We start from the raw sequence: 24673 nt of genomic DNA on the forward strand, positions 1-24673 counted from the left end.
TGGGAGCTGGTGTGGTTCACCCCGGTGATGGCTAACCCCAGTGGCCCAAACCACGCCAACCCCAGTAAGCTAACGTAGCACCCCTTGACCACGATCAAGTCCAACCGCCACTTCCGCCCTCGACATTGTACGTTGAAGGTTCCCACCCCCATCGCGGGGACCTTGCATTTGTGGAAGTCTCCCGGAGGGTGAATGGGGCTGGCCAAACCTGGAGCCGCCACTGGGACACAATTTCCTTAATGTCCATGCCAAGATTATGGACAGGGTTGAGCCTGTATCAAGCTCCAGGCAGAACGGGGCTGCCTCTATCTGTGCCTCAATGTAATTTTGTCCGCATTAGAATGAGGCAACTGGTATACCTGACAGTCTGATCTTCGTCGAGTTGCCTTGGTGTGTCAGACCACGGGGCCTGGGACTCTTGGGTTGGCCATCTGGTTCGAGGCGTCGGGCAGGGCAGGCACGGCACACCCGGGCAATGTGTCCCACTTTTCTGCATTGTCGGCATTCTGCGTTGTGGAAATGGCAAGTCCTCTGCTCGTGGCTCTCCCTGCAAGTTGCGCAGTTCCCGTTTTCCAGATGAGGCTGTCGTGGTGGGCGTGCAGCTTATGTGCGCTGCTGCACTCAGTGCACGTCCTCCCGGTCGAATTCTGAGTCGTCGGTGAGGTCCTCGTGGTGGATCCTCGTTTGGGATAACATGTTTGACTGGAATCCTTGCGCTGACCTCTCAGCAGCTTCAGTTGCTAAAGCCTCCTCTAGGGCAGCCTGGAGCGTCAGGTCCTTCTTGGCATAGAGGCGCCACTGCAGCTTCTTGTCCCTCAGGCCGCCCATGAGACAGTCGCGGAGTATGTTCTCCAGCTCTGTGACGTTGCAGAGCCGGGCAGCCTGGCGGAGGGGGGGTCACATACCCGGTTATGGTTTCTCCGGAGACCTGCCGCTTTGCCTAGAAGGCATTGTGACATGTTACCCCCAAGGGTTGTTGCGAGAAGTGCCCCTTCAGCCGTTCTATTATCGTGTCATAGGGAACAGTCACAATATTTGTGGGAGCGAGGAGGGCTTGGGCGATCTTGAACGTTTCTTCTCCACAGATGCTGAAGAAGGTTGCCCTCTTCTTGGCTGTGTCTCATGACGTCCTCTGCCTCCAGGAGGAACTGGAAGCGGGTGGCGTATTCTTCCCAGTCTCCTGAGGCTGGGCTGAATGGCATGAAGCAGTTGTCTGTCGCCATTCTGGGTCCTTGGGCCCTGGAGCTGTAGCCTGGATGTGCAGTGCGATGCTGTGTTGCCTGTGGCGGCTGTGTGCGTTGCGCAGCAGACAGCTCAGCAGGATCCCACCTTCATCGCCAGTGAAATATATTCGGAGTCCTATAGTGATTTCATGCTCTTTATTGCGGTTTGTAAAACAGTGATTTAATTGCCCCCCAAACCTCAGGCTTTTGTATACATTATTTACACAATGAGTCCTGTCTGATTGGCTGCTTCTGTTGGGATACTGCCAGGGAGACAGAGGCATCAGGCCTCCACGTCAACTCCGGACGATCTCTGGTCTCCCATTGGATCCGCATCAGTCAATTAGCGACACGAGCCTCAGACGCATTCCAAGACTCATGCACGCCTTTCTCGCAGAGTTTCCACAGCGGAAGATTCACCCAGGAGAGCATATTTACAGTTTTATTCAACGTTGGTCAGAACAAAGGAAAAACATGACTGCTTGCATCCATGGCGAGGAAAACAGCCAGAACAAAAGCTATATACAAAACGGAAATGCCCAGTGAGCAGGAAGTTAGCAGGCATGTGACACACAACAGCCTGTTCCCTTTTTTAAGGAGGAACGGAAATATCCTAACAGATTCTGCTTCCCTCCTGGAGCCTGATTGGTCTTTTCCTGCAAGCCAATCAGTTGTTGCATTCTGGGATCCTACTTGCCTGTTATTCTAGGATCCAAGCTTAGAACATAACATTCTCCTTCCTCCGTGTCCCCAATTCTTAAATAGGCTTTATTTCAAAACAGGGTGGGGGGGGTAAAGAAGGCTTAGTCTTCCAAACAACCCTTTATCCATTAGTTAGTAGACAAGCTTCCCAGTGCAAGGAGAGGAAAGCAGACCTCTGAGCCCAGGCTGGCCCACCACCAAATTCTGCCCGCATGCCTTGAGGCCCCAAGATGGGCGAAGGAAGACATGGGGGGCAGCTGCTGGCTGGGACTTTGATTGGGGCAGGGTGGGGGCACAGGCAAAGAAGGCTCTGAATATAGGAAGACCGGCCAGGGGGTTTCAATGGGGGAGATTTATTCACATTGGTTTTCTACCCAAAAGCCACCACCGCCGGCTGTGAGGAGAGTGGCGCCTCCTCCATGAATTCCTCTTCCACTCCTAGCCACTCCGCTCAAACCTTTGCTAAAATACTGCTCTCCTCCCTCCTCTCCGTCTCAGAGGCTGGGCTTTCTGTCTCATCTCAAGAACCGCCAAGGCGCCTGCAGTTGGCTCTTATCTTCCACCCAAACCGTCCACATCAATTCTAAGCATCTCCTGTTCTGATTTCCATTTTTTGTCTTCTTTTTCAGCTTTTCAGACTTCTCCTCCCTTCCTTTCATGGAGATATCGAGTGCTTCTGTTTTCTTTGTCAGTGTCTCTACTTTAGTGGTCAAATTTGTCACCATTTAATGATTTTTATCAATTCGGGCTAATAGCTTCTCCAAATTTAACACAGGCCTGGTGTAAACTGTTTTTGAACTGCCATATTCAAAATCTCCCTCTCCCTTGTTCTCAAAGCAGCCTATTTTCCAACAGCACCTTATCACAGAATAACTCTTTCCTAAGAGATCCTGTTTCCTGCATTTTTTCAGCCCTCCCTCTTCCTTCCAGCCTGATACCCAATAACACATAAGATGTTTAACATAAAATCCAATTTCTTAAATTAAGATTCGAGTTAAACAAATAAAGCAAATAATTACTTTAAGAGAGGAACCATTAAACAGAAAAACAAAATAATGTGTCCAAGAGGACATAGCACTTTAGGTGTCCAGATAAGAGTGTTGTCTTGCAGGAATCCAATTCTCTTTAAGTGGCTCAGAGTAGAAGAAATATTTTCCTTCAAAGACAAACAAACTTGTCGAAGCCTGTCTTGATTTTAGCGTTTTCAGCCAGCTCTAAGTCCTTTTAAGAGCTACAACTGTATTTTTTAAGAGAACTTTAAAAATGAGACTTTCATAAATCCCTCCGATCACACTCTTGGCATTGATATGATTCCTCCCCTGTATGTATTCTTTGATGAAATGAGATTTCCTTTTTGACTGAAGCTCTTTCCACATTCCTAACACTGATATGATTCCTCGACTGTGTGTAATTTTTGATGGGCAGTGAGACCTACTTTCCTGGTGAAGCTCTTTCCACATTCCAGGCAATGAAAGGGGTTTTCTCCTGTATGAATTCTTTGATGGGAAGTGAAACTTATTTTCCAGGTGAAGCTCTTTCCACATTCCAAGCACTTAAAGGGTTTCTCCCCTGTATGAATCCTTTGATGGGAAGTGAGATTTTCTTTCCAGGTGAAGCTCTTTCCACATTCCAAGCACTTAAAGGGTTTCTCCCCTGTATGAATTCTTTGATGGGAAGCGAGTGTGGAGCTTTTAATGAATCTCTTTCCACATTCCAGGCACTGAAAGGGGTTTTCTCCTGTATGAATTCTTTGATGGGAAGTGAGACTTTCTTTCCTGGTGAAGCTCTTTCCACATTCCATGCACTGATAGGGGTTTTCCCCTGTATGAATTCTTTGATGGGAAGTGAAGCTTATTTTCCAGGTGAAGCTCTTTCCACATTCCACGCACTGATAGGGTTTCCCCCCTGTATGAATTCTTTGATGGGAAGTGAGATGGGCCCTCAGATTGAAGCTCTTTTCACATTCCACGCACTGATAGGGTTTCTCCTTTGTATGAATTCTACGATGGGAAGTGAAACTGCTCTTTTGACTGAAGCTCTTTCCACATTCCAAGCAATGATATGGTGTCTCCCCTGTATGAATCCTTTGATGGGAAGTGAGATGGACCCTCAGATTGAAGCTCTTTCCACATTCCACGCACTGATAGTGTTTCTCCCTTGTATGAATTCTACGATGGGAAGTGAGAGTATAGCTGTGACTGAAGCTCTTTCCACACGCCAAGCAGTGATAGGGTTTCTCTTTTGTATGAATTCTTTGATGGGAAGTGAAACTGTGCTTTCTAATGAAGCTCTTTCCACATTTCAAGCACTGATACGGTTTCTCCCCTGTATGAATTCTTTGATGGGAAGTGAGATTGCGGCTGTTACGGAAGCTCTTTCCACATTCCACACACTGATAGGGTTCGTCCCCTGTATGAATTCTACAATGGGAAGTAAGATCGTGGCTGTGACTGAAGCTCTTTCCACACTCCAAGCAGTGATATGGTTTCTCTCCTGTATGAATCCTTTGATGGGAAGTGAGATTGCGGCTGTTACGGAAGCTCTTTCCACATTCCACACACTGATAGGGTTTCTCTCCTGTATGAATTCTTTGATGGGAAGTGAAACTGGTTTTTTGACTGAAGCTCTTTCCACATTCCACGCACTGATAGGGTTTCTCCCCTGTATGAATTCTTTGATGGGAAGTGAAACTGCTTTTTAGACTGAAGCTCTTTCCACATTCCAAGCACTGATAGGGTTTCTCCCCTGTATGGATCCTTTGATGAGAAGTGAGATAGGTACTCCGAGTTAAGCTCTTTCCACATTCCAAGCACTGATATGGTTTCTCCCCTGTATGAATCCTTTGATGGGAAGTGAGCTTGGCCCTCTGATTGAAACTCTTTCCACATTCCAAGCACTGATAGGGTTTCTCCCCTGTATGAATCCTTTGATGGGAAGTGAGCTTAGCCCTCTGATTGAAGCTCTTTCCACACTCTAAGCAGTGATAGGGTTTCTCCCCTGTATGAATCCTTTGATGTGCAGTGAGATGGGAGCTGTGACTGAAGCTCTTTCCACATTCCACACAGTGATATGGTTTCTCTCCTGTATGAATTCTACGATGGGTAGTGAGATTGTGACTGTGACTGAAGCTCTTTCCACACTCCAAGCAGTGATAGGGTTTCTCTTTTGTATGAATTCTTTGATGGGCAGCCAAACTCTGTTTCCAGGTGAAGCTTTTTCCACATTCCAAGCACTGATAGTGTTTCTTCTCAAGGGGATTTCTTTGATGGGAAGTGGAATGGGAGCTCTGACTGAAGCTCTCTCCACAGTCTGAATCCTGATATGGCTCCTCCACTGTGTGGATTTCGTTGTGGTCTCCCTTGTTCTTCATTTCCAATTCATCACCACCTGAAACTAAGAGGCAAATGGATTAGAGTCTCGGGAAGAAGTGCAGTACCAAATTATGAAACAATGCTAATTAATGCTTGGGACAGGGGAAGAACTGAAGGGAGTTAGATGTTATAATGTTCCTTTTGTTCTGTAAAAATGTCTGGTTTCGTATATAAATCAAGTTGAATATTAGATGTTTTCTCTCTCAAGTTTTTAAAAGTACAGCTTAACCTGGTACTGTTATTTTGTTCAAATTTAAATATGGATCTGTACTATATTCATAAATAAAATGTGCTCATATTGAAAAAGGTGGCCAATGCGGGAAAGTTCCCTGTTAAAATTAAGATATATTCAATATGCTAAGTTGTTCAGTATGCAGTAATAAATCTAAACAAATTTTAAGAGCTGGAGAAATATTTGGGAACACTGACTCTGGACTGACTTGGTCATAGTCAGCTGCCTTGTGGTGGGCGATGTAAGAGTAGAGGAATAAAAATGGCAAACGTGAACTTCTTGTCATGTGACGAAGACACGTGAGAGCAGAAGCAGCAAAGCAGGCTGGGAAGTGCTGGGACTGCACAATCATTTGGGCCTACTAAAGTTATTCAGGCCTAACTGCTAACTGTTGAGTCACTCTGACATGTGACTTAGCAGCCATTTTCTCTGTGTGTTCTCTGAAAGATTTCAGTCAGAGTCAGTCTGCCTCAGTTGTGAGCAGAGTCAGTATGGAATCTCAGTCAACCTGTTGGGAACCATGTTGTTTATGAAGAAGTTTATTTTAACTCAGTAAAGCTCTTATTCTTTAAAACTCTGCGTTATTAATTTACGTTTCGTGTCAGGTCATGGGGCCCTGTGTTTTATGGATGGCAAATTGCTAAAGCTGGAGAATCAGGGTGATGTTGGTGAGGACCTCAAAGGAACTGAAGGTCCAGTGGTGAGGTCGTGTACCAAAGAAGCAGACCCGGTGCAGCAAGGAGCAGAAACCATGTCAGCTCAGCAACCTGCGGTTTATTAATCTTGGCAACACTGCCCAGATGGAACATCTGAATGGTAAGAACTACCTGACTTGGGCTCTCAAGCTTGAACTGGTTCTAAAACATGATAGACTTTGGTACTGTGTGGAAACTGGTTTGAATCCACAACCCTCTGAGCAGGAAAAGAAAGAAGATGATAGAGCTCGAGCGCACATTTTGTTGGCTCTAGAGGAACCACAGGTCCTGCACATTGCAGAATTGGACTCTGCCAAACAATATTTGGATCGTCTAGATCAGATACACCTGTCTGACAGTGCTGGTTCAATAACTGGACTAACTAGGAGACTGTATAGAACAGTGCTGCCTGAAGGCGGATGTTTAACTACACACCTCCAGACTTTGCGCATGTTATTCCTCCAGTTGCAAAAGAGAGGTAAAAGATTTCCAGACCTGGATCAAGTCTATATCCTGCTATCCAGTCTCCCACCAAGCTTTAGTATTGTGATAGCCTCTCTTGAAAGCATGAGGCAAGAAGATTTATCAATGGCGTATGTAACAGCCCGTCTACAGGAGGAATCTGAAAAGCGCGTGGAAAAGCTGAGTGAGAAGGCAGACCAGAGGAGTTTGCGTCGCCCTGCTAACCACAAACCCAGATTCTCAAGAGGAGATGGGACCGAAGAATGCTCCACGGATCATGCCATGTTGGCAAAGAAATGCTATCAGTGTGGCAAACTCGGGCACATGAAGAAAGATTGCCACGTGAAAAAACCCAGGAAAAGCGAGTGATCCCTGTGAGACAGAAAAGCGGATGCATTTCATCTTGGCCGCCGCAAGAGAAGAAAAGAAAATTTCTCCAGACAGCTACATTTTGGACTCTGGCTCTGCCAGAATCATAATGAACAGCCGTGACTGCTTTATAACACTCAGCAAATTGCCAAAAGGTAAGGACAGCATTTGTCTTGCTGATGGGCGGCATTGCCCAATCTCAGGTATAGGTACGTGTTATATGCCATGCCTAGATGCAGAACTGAGGGATGTATAGTTTGTTGAAGAACTAGAATTTTCTTTATTGTCAATTTCATGCCTTACCAATGTTGGTTTTGAATTTATATTTGTGGGTGATAGTGTTTTATTAAGAAGCAGGGCAAGGAAATTGCTTCTCCAAAAATGGTGGATGCCTTGTACCCTTTACAGAACTCTCCGCCAAGTAATGGGGTCACAGAGAGACCTAAAGCTGGAAAAAAATGATGTGTTAATAACTGAACTATGTCAGCAAAACTCTAATTTCCCGCATAAAAACTGCTCCCATGCTTTGCATAGAAAAATGGGGCATGCAAGTTTCAAATATCTGGAGAACATGAAAAAAATTGGTCAAGATTTAAATGTTAACCAGTGTAGCACATACCTTGATTGTGCTATTTGCAAGCAAGCAAAATCAAAGTTGCAACCAATACCAGGTAGAAGTGATAGAATTTCGTGTCCCATTTGATAGCAACACCCCCTCTCGCTCGTAACACTGAGCTGTACCGACCTTAATTCAAATTTAAACCTGAACAGAAACATTTATGAGATTGCGGACTCAAAGCTTTTGTAAAACCGTCTGCGAGATTTTCTTGGCTTGGACAATACTTTAGTTCAATTAAACCTTGTTTTACACTTTGGCATACATTTTGATAACGGATATCCAAGTGTTTTGTGTGTGCCTTGAATTGAACTGATTTAGCTAGTTTAATACAAGGTTGATTGTCTTCCCACACTCTGATAGGTAGGGAACATTCTCCAAACAATTCTTGTACCAGTTGCTTATAAAATTCCAGTTCTCTACATACATCTGATAATGCATTGAACTCAGATTCAGTTGAACTTAAAGCTATAAGTGATTGCTTTCTTGATCTCCAACCAATTAGTGCATTTCCAAATTTTATCGCCATTCCTGACACTGATTTTCTATCTGGTCCAGCATCTGCCCAACTGCTGTCGGCCCAACATTCAAGTTGTGTGTTGCCCTCTGCTGATAGTTTTAAGCGAAACCTTTTGGTAGTTTGGAGATACCTTAAAACGCTTTTTACTCCTTGCTAAGCATGCATTGATGGTTTTTCAGCTTGTCTACACAGCATGTTGACAGCATATGTTATATCGGGCCGAGTCCACTGTGCAATGTGGAGTAGACTACCTATCGCTGACTGGTAAACCCCGGGATTACTGAACTCTGCCTGTTGCTCGGCTTGAGCATCCTTTGTGTAACTTAACTCCATTGGGGTTTTAACACCAGCACAGTTGTCCATTTTAAACCTTTCCAGCAACTGCTGGATCTTAGCTTCTTGGCTGAGTCAATAGTTCCCATTTTCATCTTGCTGAATTTTAACTCCTAGATAAACAGATACATTGCCTAGTGATTTTATCTGAAACCTTTTTCCAAGCTTTGTGGCAAATTGTTGTGCAAGTTTATCATCCTTTCCACTGTATAATAAATCGTCAACAAATATCAAGACTGCTTCTTGTTCACATCCCGAGCCTTTTAGATAAAGGCATGCATCTGCGGCGCTCTTTCTGAACCCCATGCTCTCTAGAGCATCGTTTAAGCAGGAATTCCAATTACGGGCGGACTGTTTCAACCCATAAATGGATTTGTGTAGGCGCCAGACCTGGTTTGGCTTGTCTCCTTCAAAACCTGTTGGTGGTGTCATATAGACTTCCTCCTGTAAGTCTGCATTTAAATAAGCCACATTGACATCCAAATGAAACAGCTTATTTCCCTTCTTAGCTGAAGAGGCTAAAAGCATTCTTAGTGACTCCGATCTTGAAGTAGGGGCATAGATTTGAGAATAGTGAACACCTTTGCGCTGCGAAAACCCTTTTGCAACTAGTCGGGCTTTATATTGCAACTCTTCAGTAGTTGTGGGCTTTAAACGATATACCCATCGACAACCTACAGCTTGTTGCCCTTTCGGAAGCTCTGTACTTGTAAACACACCAAGAGACTTCATTGAAGCCATCTCTTTTTCCATTGCTTCCTGCCACTTTACGGCTTCTGAGCTTGGAAGCTGTTGTACTTCCATATAGCTATCTGGCTCACACTGTGCCATATTTACGTATACACTTGTCACCTTAAACCGCTCTGGCGGCTTGCCCTTTGTGGCACGTTTTGACCTGCGCAATTGCTCCTCTTGTGCCCCCTCTGACCGCTGGCTGTCAGAATCTGTCTCAGACTTTATATCTGGACGCGCCCCTAGGGATAAAGACCTCCGTTCAGATACCTCCCTTGGGCTGGGTGTTGCAGGTGACCTGCTTCGCTTTTGCTGTCTGCTAGGCCTACTGACTGGCGATGTTGGAACACTCCTAGATTCTGGCTTTTCTACCTTAGGAGAAGAACCTTGTGCCTGGTCAGAATCTGCATCTGAACCATGTGCACCATCCCCTTCTGGCTCACCACCCTCTGGACTTTCATTCTCAGCATAAATGCCTAAATCATCTCTCAAAATGTCAGGGTTAGCATGTAAGTGAGTCCATCCGGACTGCTCACAAAATTCACTGCTCCTACTGAGGACCACTCTTGTAGTATCCCCATTTGGGTTCACGAATCTCCAAGATTTGGCGTGTGGTTCGTAACCACAAAAGGTGAGTTTCCTAGCCCTTGGACTTCCCTTTTTCCTTAACGCTTTTGGGATAAGTACATAGGCTTGACATCCAAACACCCGAAAGTAATTAACTTTGGGCTTCTTCCCATATAAAGCAAAATATGGGGTAGTATCAATTACCGAATTATATACTCGGTTCAGAATATGAGTAGCCGCCTGCCAGGCTTCCGCCCAGTAACTTTGAGGGAGTTTAGCATCAAACAACATAGAGTTTGCCAACTCTTGCAGAACCCTGTTTTTACGTTCGGCCACGCCTCCTTCTTGGGGGGAATAAGGTGGAGACAGACGATGCTTAATTCCCTTTTTCTTAAAGAAATTCTGCAACACAGACCCGGTAAATTCTGACCCTCTGTCTGTCTGAAAAGCAAGTACTTTAGTACCGAATTCAAGTTCTACTGCATGAACCCAATTTTTAACTGTTTCTGCAGTATCTGCTTTTGTTTTGAGAGGAAAAAACCATGTAACCTTTGTTTTGTCATCCGAGAGACACAGTGCATACCTCGAACCTCCCATGCTAGCAACAGGCATTGGGCCACATAGGTCCATATGCATAAGTTGGAATACTTTGTCAGATTTCCTATCTGAACTGGGATAGCTGCATCTATGAACCTTCGCCCTTTTGCATGCAGTACAATCCAAATACTTAGTACATTTGTTCATTTTGCACCCTTCTGATAATTCAGGTTGCCTTTTAACATACTGAAAACTAATATGTCCCAGACGGCGGTGCCATAAATGAACACCCATAAATGAATTATGGGTAGGCGAGTTCACACAACCAGCATGAACCTGTTCAACTTCATCTGGACTTGTCTCAAAATAATATAACCCATCTCTGCATTCCACCTGCAAAAGAGATACGTTATTCTTTGAAATAGTGCAAACCCCATTTTCAAACACAGTTTTAAACCCATCTCTATTAAGTTCTGACACAGACAAAATACACCCCTTCATTCCCTTTAGCACGTAGGCATCAATTTCTGTTTGCAAACAATTCAAGAACACTGTGCCTACGGTCTTTAAGGAACGTTTAGTTGAATCTGCCATTGTCACAACTTTAAGGGTTTGCAAATGTCTGCAATTCTGCAAACGGACACTAGATGGCACCACCAGGTGGTGAGATGCACCACTGTCGATCAACCAGCGTAGATTGTTGCCATGGCCACGCCCTTGCATCAACGCCATTGCTGAAGCCATGTGCTGTGTGCTGTGGGCATAGCCACGACCTCCTCCTCTTCTTCGACGTCCCCTGGAACTCCTTGTCTGGTAACTAGGGGTAACGGCCTTGGTGCCAGTGTGGTGTAGTGGTTAAGAGCGGTAGCCTCGTAATCTGGGGAACCGGGTTCGAGTCTCCGCTCCTCCACATGCAACTGCTGGGTGACCTTGGGCCAGTCACACTTCTTTGAAGTCTCTCAGCCCCACTCACCTCACAGAGTGTTTGTTGTGGGGGAGGAAGGGAAAGGAGAATGTTAGCCGCTTTGAGACTCCTTAAAGGGAGTGAAAGGCGGGATATCAAATCCAAACTCCTCTTCTTCTTCTTCTTCTTCTTCTTCTTCTTCTTCTTCTTCTGCTGTCTTGACCAGGTTCACGGGTGCAATTCCTAATTAAATGGGAAGGGGAACCACAGCGAAAACAGTGTCTAGCTGCAAAAGCATTTACTGTGTTCTCAAACTCAGCATCCCCACTCTTAGGCACAGCATAACTCCCCTTTGAAGACAAACCTCTTTCTCTTTGCCTTTTATCCTGTTCATCTGCAAGCCGAGAAGAAATGTATTCAAGGTTTAATTCAGTTGAAGGCATAGCTTCCAAAGTTAGAGCTAGAGTCTCATAGCTTTTATCAAGAGAAGACAACAATATGTATGACTGCTGCTCCATAGAGAAAGGAATGCCCAGCTGTCTTAGTTGATTAAAGGCAGACACCATTTTGGCAATATGTTCTTTCACACACGCTCCCGGTTGGAGACGTAAATCAAACAAACATCTTGTAGCATGGATCTTGGCCCCCGCAGTGTTTCTGGAATTTAACCGCTGCAGAACCGTCCAGACCTCATGCGTGTTCTTTAACTCAGAAACATAAGGCATTTGCTCTGGTCCCACTGCCAAAACTAGTAGACCTTGGGCTTTCCTGTCGCGTTTCTGTGAAGCTGCTGCTGCTGCTTTGTCTTCTGCAGACGCGTCTGCAGCTGCCTGTAAAGGCGGTGCTTCAGTACAACTCCACAACTCTTTTGCTTGCAACCAAACCCTTACTCTAGCCTTCCAATCTTGCCAATTTTTCCTGGGACTCTGCCATCCTCCCTGGGGCTTAGGAACGATACTCACACACCTGTAGACCGTCTCCCAGCTGCTGAGGTGGCTCCTTGAGGAATAAGACGTCTTCCAGCGAGTACAAACTGCGCAGTGCCTGTTTAAAACTTTTCTAGGCACGTTGCAGGACTCAAGCTGCTTTGAAGGCTTTCGTTGTCGGCAACCGCTTCTGTCTTTGCTCCAGTCCTTTCATAAATCACTCTGAACTGCACTCCTTATCTCCTTCTTGACGTACAAACAACCATAACCCATTAAACTTTAATTAGTTTAATGCTAAGTAAATGTCCAGTGCGCTTCCATCGTCACAAGTCCCATTACAGCAGAGCATTTCGCACAGCGGTTTAAGAAGGTCAGGAGAGGCAGTATCTTTTCAAAGAGGAGTCTTGGAGCAAGCGGTTTTAGAACTCAAAGAAAGGTTTATTTACAAAAGAAAAGAAAAACCTGGTGACGAACCACACATATCAGCAAACACGCTCAAAGGGAAAAACACAAGGGTGAACTGACTATTTATACAAACTCACATTCCTGGAAGCTTAATGACTTCCAGCTGCTCAGTGATTAGAGCGTCTTGCTACCTCTTTAACCCTTTGATAGCAACATTTCGACACTTGCTTTGCAACTTGTTCATTCTGACTTAATTGGTCCTTTTCCAAAGAGTGAGGGAGGATTTAGATATGGCCTAGAAGAAGACGACTTTGGATTTGATAACCCGCTTTATCACTACCCTAAGGAGTCTGAAAGCGGCTAACATTCTCCTTTCCCTTCCTCCCCCATAACAAACACTCCATGAGGTGAGTGGGGCTGAGAGACTTCAGAAAAGTGTGACTGGCCCAAGGTCACCCAGTAGCTGCGTGTGGAGGAGCAGAGACGCGAACCCGATTCCCCAGATTACGAGTCTATTGCTCTTAACCACTACACCACACTGGCTCTCAATTATTGTGGATGATAAAACAAGGTATTCATGCCTATATCTATTGAGAAACAAATCAAAATGTGCAGATGCTTTGAAGTCCTGGAAGGTATGGGCAGAAAGACGTTTTCAAAGGCCAGTTATTCAACTCCAAACCGACCGAGGAGGCAAATATTTAAGTAATCATTTCCAGTGAGAGTCAGTCTGCCTCAGTTGTGAACAGTCAGTATGTAATCTCAGTCAACCTGTTTGGAACCATGTTGTTTATGAAGAAGTTTATTTTAACTCAGTAAAGCTCTTATTCTTTAAAACTCTGCATTATTAATTTACGCTGCACGTCACTTCTATGTGCTGAAAAACACTTTTCATATATTGAACAAATGTGTGTAGCAGCTGCCAAATTTAAATTTCTTTAGTGGCTAAACATTTAATGATGATGTGCATCACCTTAAACCAATTTGGATGTGTTCTTAAATTCTCGACATCACAGAATGCAGCAGAAACTTGTCATATCAGTATTATTATTATTATTATTATTATTCAAGTTTCCTTACACTTGTACCGCAGGTTACATACGCTTCAGGTTACAGACTCCGCCAACCTAGAAATAGCACCTCAGGTTAAGAACTTTGCTTCAGGATGAGAACAGAAATCGTGCTCTGGCAGCGCAGCGGCAGCAGGAGGCCCCATGAGCTAAAGTGGGGCTTCAGGTTAAGAACAGTTTCAGGTTAAGAACAGACCTCCAGAACGAATTAAGTTCTTAACCCGAAGTACCACTGTACTTAAATGTTACATTATTGTGAGAAGTTACAGGGGACGAGGCAAGGCAGGGGGCCTTCTCGGTAGGGGAACCCACCCTGTGGAACGCCCCCCCCATCAGATGTCAAGGAAATAACGATGCAACTTTTAGAGGACTTCTGAAGGCACCTCTGTATTGGGAAGTTTTTAATGTTTGTTGTTGCTGTTGTTGTTGTTTTTCCTATTTGTTGGAAGTTGCCCAGAGTGGCTGGGGCCACCCAGTCAGATGGGCAGGGTAAAAATAATAAAATTATCATTATTGTTACTACAGGGTTCACTGCCTGAGATTCAAAAAGCCTGGCTCTGTTTTGGGATGGAGTTTGTTTGGTTCAGTCGTGGAACAAAGCAGGAAACGTGACTGGAGCTACTTCAACATCCCAAATCACTCTGAAGCCTACATTGAAGAAGGAAGGCCTGGGCAGTTCAGACAGCCTGGTCAGGGTTTTAAAAGGCAGAACTGGAGGAAGAATATTCACAGGGAAAGCAATCAATAGCCATCCATTCAAGGTTTGCTGTGGGAGTGTTAACATCCCAGGTGCTGCGGGTGGCGCTGTTGAGCCCCATCGAAATATCAGAGGTTTGTCACATAGAGAGATGTCTTGCATTACAAAACAGATAGGATGATCCAATAGGGAGCCTTACCGAGAGAGTCCAAGATGCCACGATTCTCCTCCATGACTTCCTTATGGAGAGCTCTCTGGTCAGGATCCAGCAACGTCCACTCCTCGTCTGTGAAATGGACAGCCACATCTTCAAAGCACACTGGACCCTAACAGAACAGGAAAAAGGCTGTCCTCTTAGAGAACATTCCCTTGGCTCTGTTGTTTTCTACAGCGGCCAGACCCCTCTCTGCCTTCCTCATCCCTCCTCTCTCCTGCTGCAGCTTCTGCCTCGGAGTCTGGGCTGCTCTCTGCCACAGACTCCCTCTGCTCCCTCAGCCCTCTTCCCTCTCCAGCTTCAGACCCCTCCTCCTCCTCCTCCTCCCAGTCGGCTCCCTCTTCTCTGGCTCCTCCCACCATTCCTCTGCATCCAAGCAGACCTTCCCCACAAGGCTCCTTCCCCCTACCTGATCTGGGTCCACAGCTGCTGCCTCCCCTCCACCACCATGAAAAGATGAAGGAGCAGGTCTTGGTGGCATCATTCCGCCACCTGGGAGAGAAAATGTAAGTGGGAAACTGTAAGTGCATCTCTAAGTGCAGATGGGGCTTGTCCAAGTCTCCCCTGCTAGCTTCCGGTTCTGCTCTGCTTTAATGGAGGCAGCGGGAGATCGTTGGCAAAGGAAAAACAAGGACGATTGAGGGTAATTCTCCTTGCAAGTTTCTTCCAGGGACAGGGGGGAACGGGCTTCACTCCCAGTTTGTCTCGGTACCAGGTTCCGGCTCTGGCATGGATTGCGGGAGGCAGGGAGGCGCTGAGTGCAAAAGCCCTTCGCCTGCCAAAAACCCTCCTTCTCCGCCATTAAGAAGCAGAGGTTCCCCTGTCAATTAGCGCTCTATTTGCACTAATGTACTGGCGTTGCTGGAAGAGATGAGATCATAAACTGCGGAACTGAACCAGCTGCAAGTTCTTTAAGGTTTGAATTTGGGAATAAACTTCATTTGCTGCAAAAGACAGTGGGTGGGGGGAGGGGAGCCTATGGCTTCTTTATATAAAGCTTTATTCTCTACACTAATGAATTGGCAGCCTGCGATTGAATACTAGTTGAAAATATCTATGTACAGGTGAGCAGGGATGAAACTGGATTGCAGATATGAAATATAACATCAAATGGAACTGTGTGTGTAAAAACAAAAAGGAAAAAGGGAGGGAAGCTCTATTTTGCAAAATGTTTATGATGGAAAATTAGAGCTGACTCTTCCCCATCCTTTATTATATACAGACTGAACTGATTAATGCTAAAAGGACTTGGAATTTAATTTAATTGGATAAATGCGCATTTATCTTCGGCCAGACAGAGGGATGTAAGGAATCTGAAAATTGTGCAGGAGCTGATAAGGTTCATTACTGAGTCAATTGCAGTTTGACCGATCCCTCTCCTTCCCAGGCAGAGAAGAAAAATGGCAAAAACTGATTATTTATTGGGATAGTGTGATTTTTGCAGCTGCTGTTAAAGTTGCCAAACAACGAAGCATAGGACAGAGCGATGGAGAATTTCTGAAACCACAATGGGATATTAGCTCCGCCCAAGGAATGATGGAGAACAGCAACAACCAGGAAAAGATAAACAGAACATTTTACAAGGACAAGAAGAAATATCACGAACAGAAAGATTGCCACACATGGGAAGAGTAAGGATATCGCTGGAGTGCCTCACTTGTAGTTTTATATATTATTTGTATAAAGGATACTTATCTTGACAGGAGGGTAATTGAAAATAATAAGATTTTGGAATGCAGAAATCAAGAAAATAATCAAACCATCAGTTTTAGCATGCGGGGGGGATCTATATTATATAATTTGATATCTTAAAGATTGGTATTACTAATTGTATTGTAATTTCGCATTGTTATAATGAGGCCATTATTGAACTCTCGCCCTGACCTAGCCACTGTGATCCACGCGACGGTCACCTCCAGACTGGATTATTGTAACTCGCTCTACGTGGGGCTGCCCTTGAGACTGACCCAGAAACTCCAGCGGGTGCAGAATGCCGCAGCGAGACTCCTTACGAGGTCTTCGCTGCGAGATCACATTCAGCTTTTTTGGCTGTGGCTCCAACCTGGTGGAACACTCTGTCACAAGAGACCAGGACCCTGCGGGACTTGACATCTTTCCGCAGGGCCTGCAAGACGGAGTTGTTCCACCAGGCCTTTGGCCAGGGCACAGCCTGACTCCCTCCCTCGGCAATCTTCGCGGAGCTCTGGCCCAATGGTTGCCAGTGGCTTGAATTAATTAATTTTATAATGAATGATTTTAGTGTGTTGTTTATGCTGTACTGAGCCCGGCTTCGGCTGGGGAGGGCGGGATATAAATAAAAATAATTATTATTATTATTATTATTATTATTATTATTATTATTATTATTATTATTAATTTTAAACTAATCAAATTACTATCGTAAACATCTCCCCTGCTGAGTACATTTGGACATTTGTACCCATTTCATATAATAGTTGTGCAAAAATACATTTCCCCCCCCCTGAGCTCTGGGCTCCAGGTGTCTTCCCCCAAAAGATGCAAAGAACTCACAGGTTAGTTTCAAAACCAAGAGAATGTGACAAAACGGGGGAGAAAACACTCCTTCCTCCTTACCCAGAGGCCTCACTCTGGCGTCCAAGGGAGTCTTCTCTGCCTCAGAAGAATCAAGACCCATTTCTGCCCAAAGATCCTTCCTCTGAAAGAGCAACAAGGATTCAAAACAGAGAATGGGGAGAAGGGTTAGAGAAGGAATGGCAGAGGCAAGCGCTTTCGGGGGACAGAGGTGAAAGCTGCTTCCTGCTTCTGCTAGACTGGTGTCTGGGGTTGGCTGCCAGGACCATGAAACATTGGTCCTCAAGGATCTTCACTGGCTCCCAGAACGTTTCCCAGCACAATTCAAGGTGTTGGTGCTGAACCTTAAAAAGCCCTAAACGGCCTCAAAGGCCCACTATACCCAAAGGAGGGTCTCCATGAACTGAGGTCCAGTTCGGAGGGTCTTCTGCTGATTCCCTCACTGTGGTAAGTGAAGTTACAGGGAACCAGGCAGAAGACCTTCTCCACAGTGGCCCCCACCCTGGGGAATGCCCTCCCATCAGGTGAGAAGGAGATAAGAAAATGCATAACTTTTAGAAGACATCTGATGTCTTCTTATGCTTTTATATGTGCTGGAAGGCACCCAGCCACATGGGTGTCATAAATAATAATAATAATAATAATATGCTTTCCAAAAAAGGATGGGCCATTAGGAAATGATTTGGGAATACTCTCCCTCCTCTTTGGAGCCCCTTGGGAATATCCAGAGGAAAGTCTCTCTCACCTGCTGCTCTGCCTGCTTCCTCTCCTCTGCCTGACTCAGGAGGAAACCTTCGGCCAGGGCCACCACCTGGGAACTGGTTTCCGCTCCGCATTCCCTCACCCAGATCTCCACCTCCAGAGGAAGGACAGCCAGGAACTGCTCCAAGATCACCAGGTCCAACATCTGAGCTTTCGTGTGCCTTTCTGGCTTTAGCCACTGATGGCAAAGGTGGTAGAGTTGGCTGCAAACCTCTCGGGGTCCTTTGGCCTCCTGGGAGCAGAACTGCCTGAGCTGCTGGTTCTGCACCTGTGAGCAAGGGGTGTCCTCCTCACCCAGGATCCTCTGCATTGAGTTTTCCCAGAATCCCCCACTACTCCCCGTTTTCATGGCATGGCCTCTTCCTGCTTCAGGGCCAGCTGAGTCTTGCTCATCCATCTGGGCTCTCTGGAAGTCTCCAAGAGATCGGAAGGAGCCCCTTGGTCCTCTGCCAAGTTCTGTGTGTCCTAATGCAAGGTGCAGCAAATCCTATGAATCAAACACATTCTTCTATTATAATATCAAAGCACAGCCAAGAGAAGAAGAATGTTCCCTGAGCAAGTGTAGGGAGAGAAGGAGGAGGAAGAAGTCATGACTGTGAATGACAAGTGAGTCATTTGTATGACGTGTAATTTGGAGCCAGGGCAATAGTGGGGGTCCCTCCCCACCCCACTTCATAGTCCAGAGCTTCGCCCCAACCCAGTCATATCTGCTTGGGTGGCTTGGTGAGCAGCAGGGCTCATGTCTAGCTCCAGCCCCCGTCCCTTGGGGACTTCCTGCTCTGGATCCGAGGGGACGGTGGCAAGGCCCTCTGGGTGGAACTGCCCTGGAAGACACCTCAGAAACTGGCCCCAAATGCAGCGGTTGGGTTCTCAACTGGGTTCCCTCTTTTACTAATGGCATTTCTATCCCACCTTTTCTCCAACAGGCTCCACGTGGTGTCCGGGACTGGACCCAAGAGGAATGCTGGAGACCCCCTTCCCTCCTCCTGAACCTTCCCGAGAAGAGGAGGACAGTATAGATTTACAACAGTGGTTTGCAGAAGGTCATAGTTCAGAGGCTGCAGAGGGGAGAAGCTGGGAAATATTGGGAGAGCAGCAGGAGGAAGAAGGAGCAGCACCAGGGGAGAGACAGCTGACAGACTCTGTGTCTTCAGAAAGCATTCCTGACCCTCCTTCTCCCAGGATCCAGCGTGCATTGAGAGTAGGAGAACAGGAAGCTCAGAGGCAGAAAGCACAGATCAGCCGACGCAGGGATGACGTAGAAGAGGAGAGACAGAGGGGAGGGACTTTACTCAGAACGACGCCATTACTGCGATGGAGAGGCGCTGTTCAAAGTCTCTCTCTGTAAATATTGAATAAAGGACTTGGCAGGAACTCTTCTTGTTGTCTCCTTCTTGGCTGGCCACTGGGGGAGCCTGACAGGTGGCATCTACCCCTCCTCACTGAAGACCCACGAAAATCCTTTGGCATACATGTAATTCCTGTTTTAAAGACCTGCATTGGTTGCCAGTTCATTTCTGGGCCTAAGTTCATCAACAGACCAACACTTTATATTGTTGAGTTGGCAATGGAAGAGGAGAAAGGCCCATGACTCACCCTTAATCGAAGCACAGCCACAAGGGCTTTGCCATGTGGAATGCTCTCTGTTCACTCTGTTCTGTTTCCCCTTTATTTTGGGTCGCCTTCAAACCAATTCCTTAACCCAAAAGTCATACGCTGAGCACTGACAATGAACCTGATGTCACAAAGTTATTATGCTGCTTTTGTGATATACAAATGGCATGAGAAGAGTTGCTTTACTTATCTGTATTCCTTATTATTCCTATGATCCTTCTTTATAAAACCCAATAAAAAGTTATTCAAAAAACAAGAGGAAACAACACACACACACACACACACACACACACACACACAGGCTCCATCTGTGTTGCATCTGATATGTTAGCAGGCTTTAAAGTTAATCACCAGAAAAGGAAAAGGTTATCAAAGAATATGAGAGGAGAAGACCAGAAGGTTTTGGTGGAGGAAACAAGGTTTCAAACTGAAAACAAAATATTTGTGTGTTACTGTGACAAATACCAATTTATGTTGTTTCAAAATAGTTATGTGCTGAAATCAAAGCATATGTCAAGCTGGGAGATGCCAAAATATTGATCTCATTTTTGATGGCAGGGAAAATGCCCAGTTAAACTGAAGGTTATTGCAAGATGCCAAGCAAAGAGAAGCAGGAAGTGATCCTCCTTTCCCACTTTCCTCCATCTCCTTTCAAACATGAACAACATCTTTTGAAAGAAAGAAAAATAAGGGGAAATAAAAGAGAGAGAGCCCCCCGGCCCCCCTCCGGGCTGCATCTGCCAAGCCAGACTCCCAAGAGGCTTGGGAAGCCTAGTTTGTGAAGGAGGCCGAGAGGCCCTCGGAGACCCGTCCAGCTGCCCCTCGAGCCTCACAACTCCTGGGAAGCTGGGGAAAGAGCCCCCCCCGGCCCCTCCCTCTCCCGGGAGGAGGAAGGGGAAAGCCAAGGCGCTTTTACCTCAGCGTCGCGGGGCAGGGAGTTCCGCAGGCTTCCCCGAGGGAGACCCACCAGAGCCCGGCAGGCGAGGGCCAGGCCGGAAGGGACGTCAGAGGGCCCGCCTTCCTTCCCTGTCCTCTCTAGGAAGCCAGCTCGGCGCCCCTTAACCCTTCTCTCTCCCGCGGAGCCGCCCGGGGCGTCGCGCAGGCGCAGAGCTGCTCCCTCTGAGGGGAGCGGAGGGGCGCCGGAGTGGGCGCGTGTGCGTGGGAAGGGGGAACCCGTGTCCCGGAGGAGGAGCCCCTCTCTCTGCCTGGGGCTGCGGGGGAGAAGCAGGTCTCTGGCACCTGGAGAAAAAAGAGGCATGGAAATGCCACGGACAACTAAATAAATAAGCGTCCGTTGTATATCAAGCAAGAGGAAAGGACCACACAAAAAGCAAGAACATTAGTCCACAGATTCTGTTTTATTCAAACCCAGAAGAGAAAAAAGCAGCAGGAAGTGCAGCGTCTCAAAGATGCAGCGTAACATCTTTACCTTAAAAGAAGTAATGAAACGTAACAATCGGCAAAGAGGCAGTGAAATGGAATTTTTCAGTGGCAAGGGGGACAAGGAAACCCATCACAGCAGGCCTGTGTTGTGAAGCATCAGGACAAGAGATTTCTGTACATCTCAAGAGCAACAAGAGTGTATTCCTTGCCCCCCTTTGCTTGAGAAGGAAAACTCTGCAAGTGTTTGGCTCCAGGGTCCCTCGAGAGAGAGTTGGTTCTGACTCTGAGCAAAGAGGAAGGAAAAGGGGGTCCTGCAAGGAGAGGATGAGGGGAAGACCCTCTTTTCTAGGGGTGGGGGAGAGGGATTGGGCTCCCGGGTCAAGAGAGCACCTTGTATCCTGGCACTGAAAAGACACCCTCCCGACACACACACACACACACTTGGTGGCATCTCCTAGTTCTAACTTGAAAACCACCTCCCCTCAATGGGCTTTGGACTACAACTCCCAACCGGGCCTGACAGCAGAAGGCAGGGGGGATGGAAACAGCCGTCCAAAAGGTCCGGCCAGCTCCAGAGGCGACCCAAGGCTGCTCTCCAACGGGCGCTGCTCCAGGCATCTGAGTTGCCCAGTTCAAGGGAGCTGGCGGGACTAAGAACCGGGGTTCCTGAATTGCAGGGGTTGGACTAGATGAGCCTGGAGTGTCCTCTTCCAGGATTCCTCTTCTGGCTGCCAATGCCACGGCTGGAATGTCTCCCAAAACTGCCCCCCCTTTCACAAGGAGGTCTCCCCCCCCCCCATGTCTTAAACTACCCTTTGACTGGCAACCATCTCCAATCTCCTTGCTCGACAATCCCAACCAAAGAAGCATTACATTCTGTGAAATCTACTCAGGAGTCCTGTAGTGACTTCATGCTCTTTATTGCAGCTTGTAAAGCAGTGATTTAATTGCACCCCAATCCTCAGGCTGTTATATACATTAGTTACACAATTAGTCCCATCTGATTGGCTGATTCTGCTTCCCTCCTGGAGCCTGATTGGTCTTTTCCTGCAGGCCAATCAGTTGTCGTGTTCTAGGATCCTACTTGCCATTTGTTCTAGGTTCCAAGCTTAGTACATAACCCTCCTCCCCTCTACGTTCCCGTTGCGCCCAGGTGGTTAGCATTTGTAGTCGTTGAGGTATGCTGGTCACCTATGTATCCCTTGTGGTCTTGGGTTTCTCTCGGTCGGGGTTCCTGGTTCTGGCTCTTGTTCCAGGGCTGCCGGTTGTGACGGGGTCGTTGGCTTGGACGCCGCTGGTCCACTCAGTTGTGGTTCTGGTTCCTGTGGCTGCTTGGCCTCGGTCACTTCTGGACTTCCTAGTTATGCCTCCCTTACCCGCTCCTCCTGCTCTATGGGCCTCACCCTTCTGCTATCCCCTTGGGATTCCTCTGTCCAGCCCTCCTTGAAGTTTCCCCCCAGGAACCATCACAGCAGTTGATCGCAGTGGCAGCACCAAGCTTTTCCCCCTTCGTTAGCACCTCGTATGACACGGGGCCAGTCGCCCTGGTGACTGTGGCGGGTACCCATGCCAGGCCCTCCCCGAAGTTCTTTGCGTACACTGGGTCGCGGGGCTGGAAGGTCCGGGGGTTCCCACCTTCCCCCACTGCTGCCTCCTCATGGGCCCTGTTGGGGTGAAGGCGGTCCGGTCTTGTTGTGAGGCGCCAGCCCATGAGTAGTTCCGCTGGGCTCCGGCCATCATTGTGCTGTGGCTGCTATGCTGGGCTAGGACAAATGCAGCTAGGCGATACTCCCAGTCCCTTTGTGTCATGCGGCGGAGGGTGTCCTTGGTGGTCCACACCATGCGCTCTGCTTGGCCATTCATGGCGGGGTGGAACAGCACTGATCGTGCATGGCGGATGGCATTTTCTGTTGCGAAAGTCTGGAACTCCTGTGATGTGAATGCTGTTCCATTGTCGGAGACGAGGGTGTCAGGGAGTCTGTGGGTTGTGAACAGCCTGCATAGTACTTGGATGACCGCAGCCATGGAAGTGGACGGTACCTGGGCGACCTCCAGCCATTTGGAGTATGAGTCCACCATTACAAAGAATGTCCTTCCCTGGAAGGGGCCAGCGCAGTCCACATGCAGGTGAGACCACCGTGCTTGGGTGGACTCCCAGGGTTGGATGGGGGCCTTTGGGGGATCTGGGCAGGACTCCTTTCAGCTCTGGCAGTATTTAACCCAGGCCTCTATCTCCCCGTCAATTCCTGGCCACCACACATAGCTTAAGGGCCTCACCACCCCTGGGTGTGTTTCATGTAGGGCTGTGAGGACCTTTTGGCGCAGAGGCTGGGGAACGATCACCCTGCTTCCCCATAACAAGCACCCCTTGTGGGCTGACCACTTGTGTTTGCGGGTTGTATAGCCCGCAAATTCCGGCCCAGGGTTGCTACTGGGCCATCCCCACCACACCCAGTCCAGGACCCGGGAGATGACCCTGTCCTTCATGGAGTGGTGTGCTACTTCCAGCACCTGAATGGGGCGGTCAGGAAGCTGTTCCAGGCTCATGACCTCATGTGCGGGTGCGGGGTCGGGTCCAGTCTCAGGTAGTGGCAGTCTGCTGAGGGCGTCCGCGTGGCCCATTGCCTTCCCAGGCTGGTGGACCGGGTATACTGGTAGCTGGTGAGGAAAATCAACCACCTGAGGACGCAGGGTGACAGTATTTGAGGGGTCTGCTTCTCGGGTGTGAATAGGCCAAGCAGCGACTTGTGGTTGGTCATGACGGTAAAGAGGCACCCATACAAGAAATCGTAAAATTTATTTACTCTGTTGGCAATTGCCAGGCCCTCTTTGTCTATTTGTGGAGAGGGTCTGGGAAAAGTAAGGCACCGGCACCTCTCTTCCATCCGGAAGTTGGTGCCCTAGTACGGCACCGACACCATAGGGCGAGGTGTCGCATGCCAGCACCACCGGCAACCTCTCGTCAAAGTGCGCCAGGACTGAGTTCAAGACGAGCAGATCGTTGACTGCTTTGAACGCAGCCTCATGGCACTGCCCCCACATCCATGGGGCCTGCTTTTCTAACTGTCTAGGGGCTCTGCTACTGCTACCTTGTGGGGTAAGAAGGCATGGTAAAAGTTCAATAGTCCCAAGAAGGCTTGGAGTTCCGCCTCTCCCTTAGGTGCAGGGGCGTTGCAAATAGCCCTCATCTTGTCCCCGGTCAGGTGGACTCTGTCTGTATCTACTGTAAATCCTAGAAAAACCATCTGTTGAACTCCTAGCAGACACTTTTCTTGCTTCACCTTGAGATTGGCTATCTGGAAACAGTGCAGGACGATGCGGAGTGTGTCCCCAAACTCCCCCAGCGTGGCCCCGGTGATCAACACATCATCGAAGAACGGGGTGACGCTGGGAATTCCTTTGAGGAGAGAGTCCATTAGATTTTGGAACATGCCTGGGGCCATGCGGACGCCAAATTGCAGCCCCTTGACACGGAACGGACCCCTGTGCGTTACAATCGTCTGTGCCTCCGCAGTGGCCTCGTCCAGTGACAACTGCTGATAGGCCTGGGCCACGGCCAGCTTGCCAAAATTCTTAGACCCCGCCAGGGTGGCGAGGACATGGCTGACCATTGGCACCAGGTATGCATGAGCCGTAAGGACCTTCTTTATGGTACATTTGTAGTCTGCGCAGATGTGGACTGAGCCATTGGGCTTGACGGGTGTGATGATTGGGGTTTCTCAGGGGGCATTAGGCACGGGCTATAGCACTCCTTGCTCCACAAGCCAGTCTAATTCCTCCTGAATG

The 24673-nt window shown here is 47.6% G+C and overlaps 1 protein-coding gene and 2 long non-coding RNA genes across 3 annotated transcripts; 1 reads left to right on the top strand and 2 right to left on the bottom strand.

The window, feature by feature from the left end:
* On the top strand, positions 1-24662 carry LOC310851808. The gene is made up of 3 exons (XR_014567831.1): positions 1-98; positions 21853-22361; positions 24005-24662. It is a non-coding gene; the product is annotated as an uncharacterized lncRNA (long non-coding RNA).
* Positions 1366-20506, bottom strand: LOC310851378 (uncharacterized protein). Its single transcript, XM_083753703.1, has 6 exons — positions 20421-20506; positions 17874-18377; positions 17171-17252; positions 14985-15067; positions 14561-14687; positions 1366-5318 (listed from the first exon to the last, which is right to left on the bottom strand). Exons 2-6 carry the CDS (start codon positions 18285-18287, stop codon positions 3304-3306), a joined length of 2721 nt encoding a protein of 906 aa, XP_083609829.1. The 5' UTR covers positions 18288-18377; positions 20421-20506; the 3' UTR covers positions 1366-3303.
* Positions 1366-22090, bottom strand: LOC310851807. The gene is made up of 2 exons (XR_014567830.1): positions 21972-22090; positions 1366-1915 (listed from the first exon to the last, which is right to left on the bottom strand). It is a non-coding gene; the product is annotated as an uncharacterized lncRNA (long non-coding RNA).
* Positions 24663-24673: the final 11 nt, after the last annotated feature.

This window comes from Podarcis gaigeae (genome assembly GCF_964106915.1).
Source record: "Podarcis gaigeae genome assembly, chromosome: 8".
NCBI lineage: Eukaryota > Metazoa > Chordata > Lepidosauria > Squamata > Lacertidae > Podarcis > Podarcis gaigeae.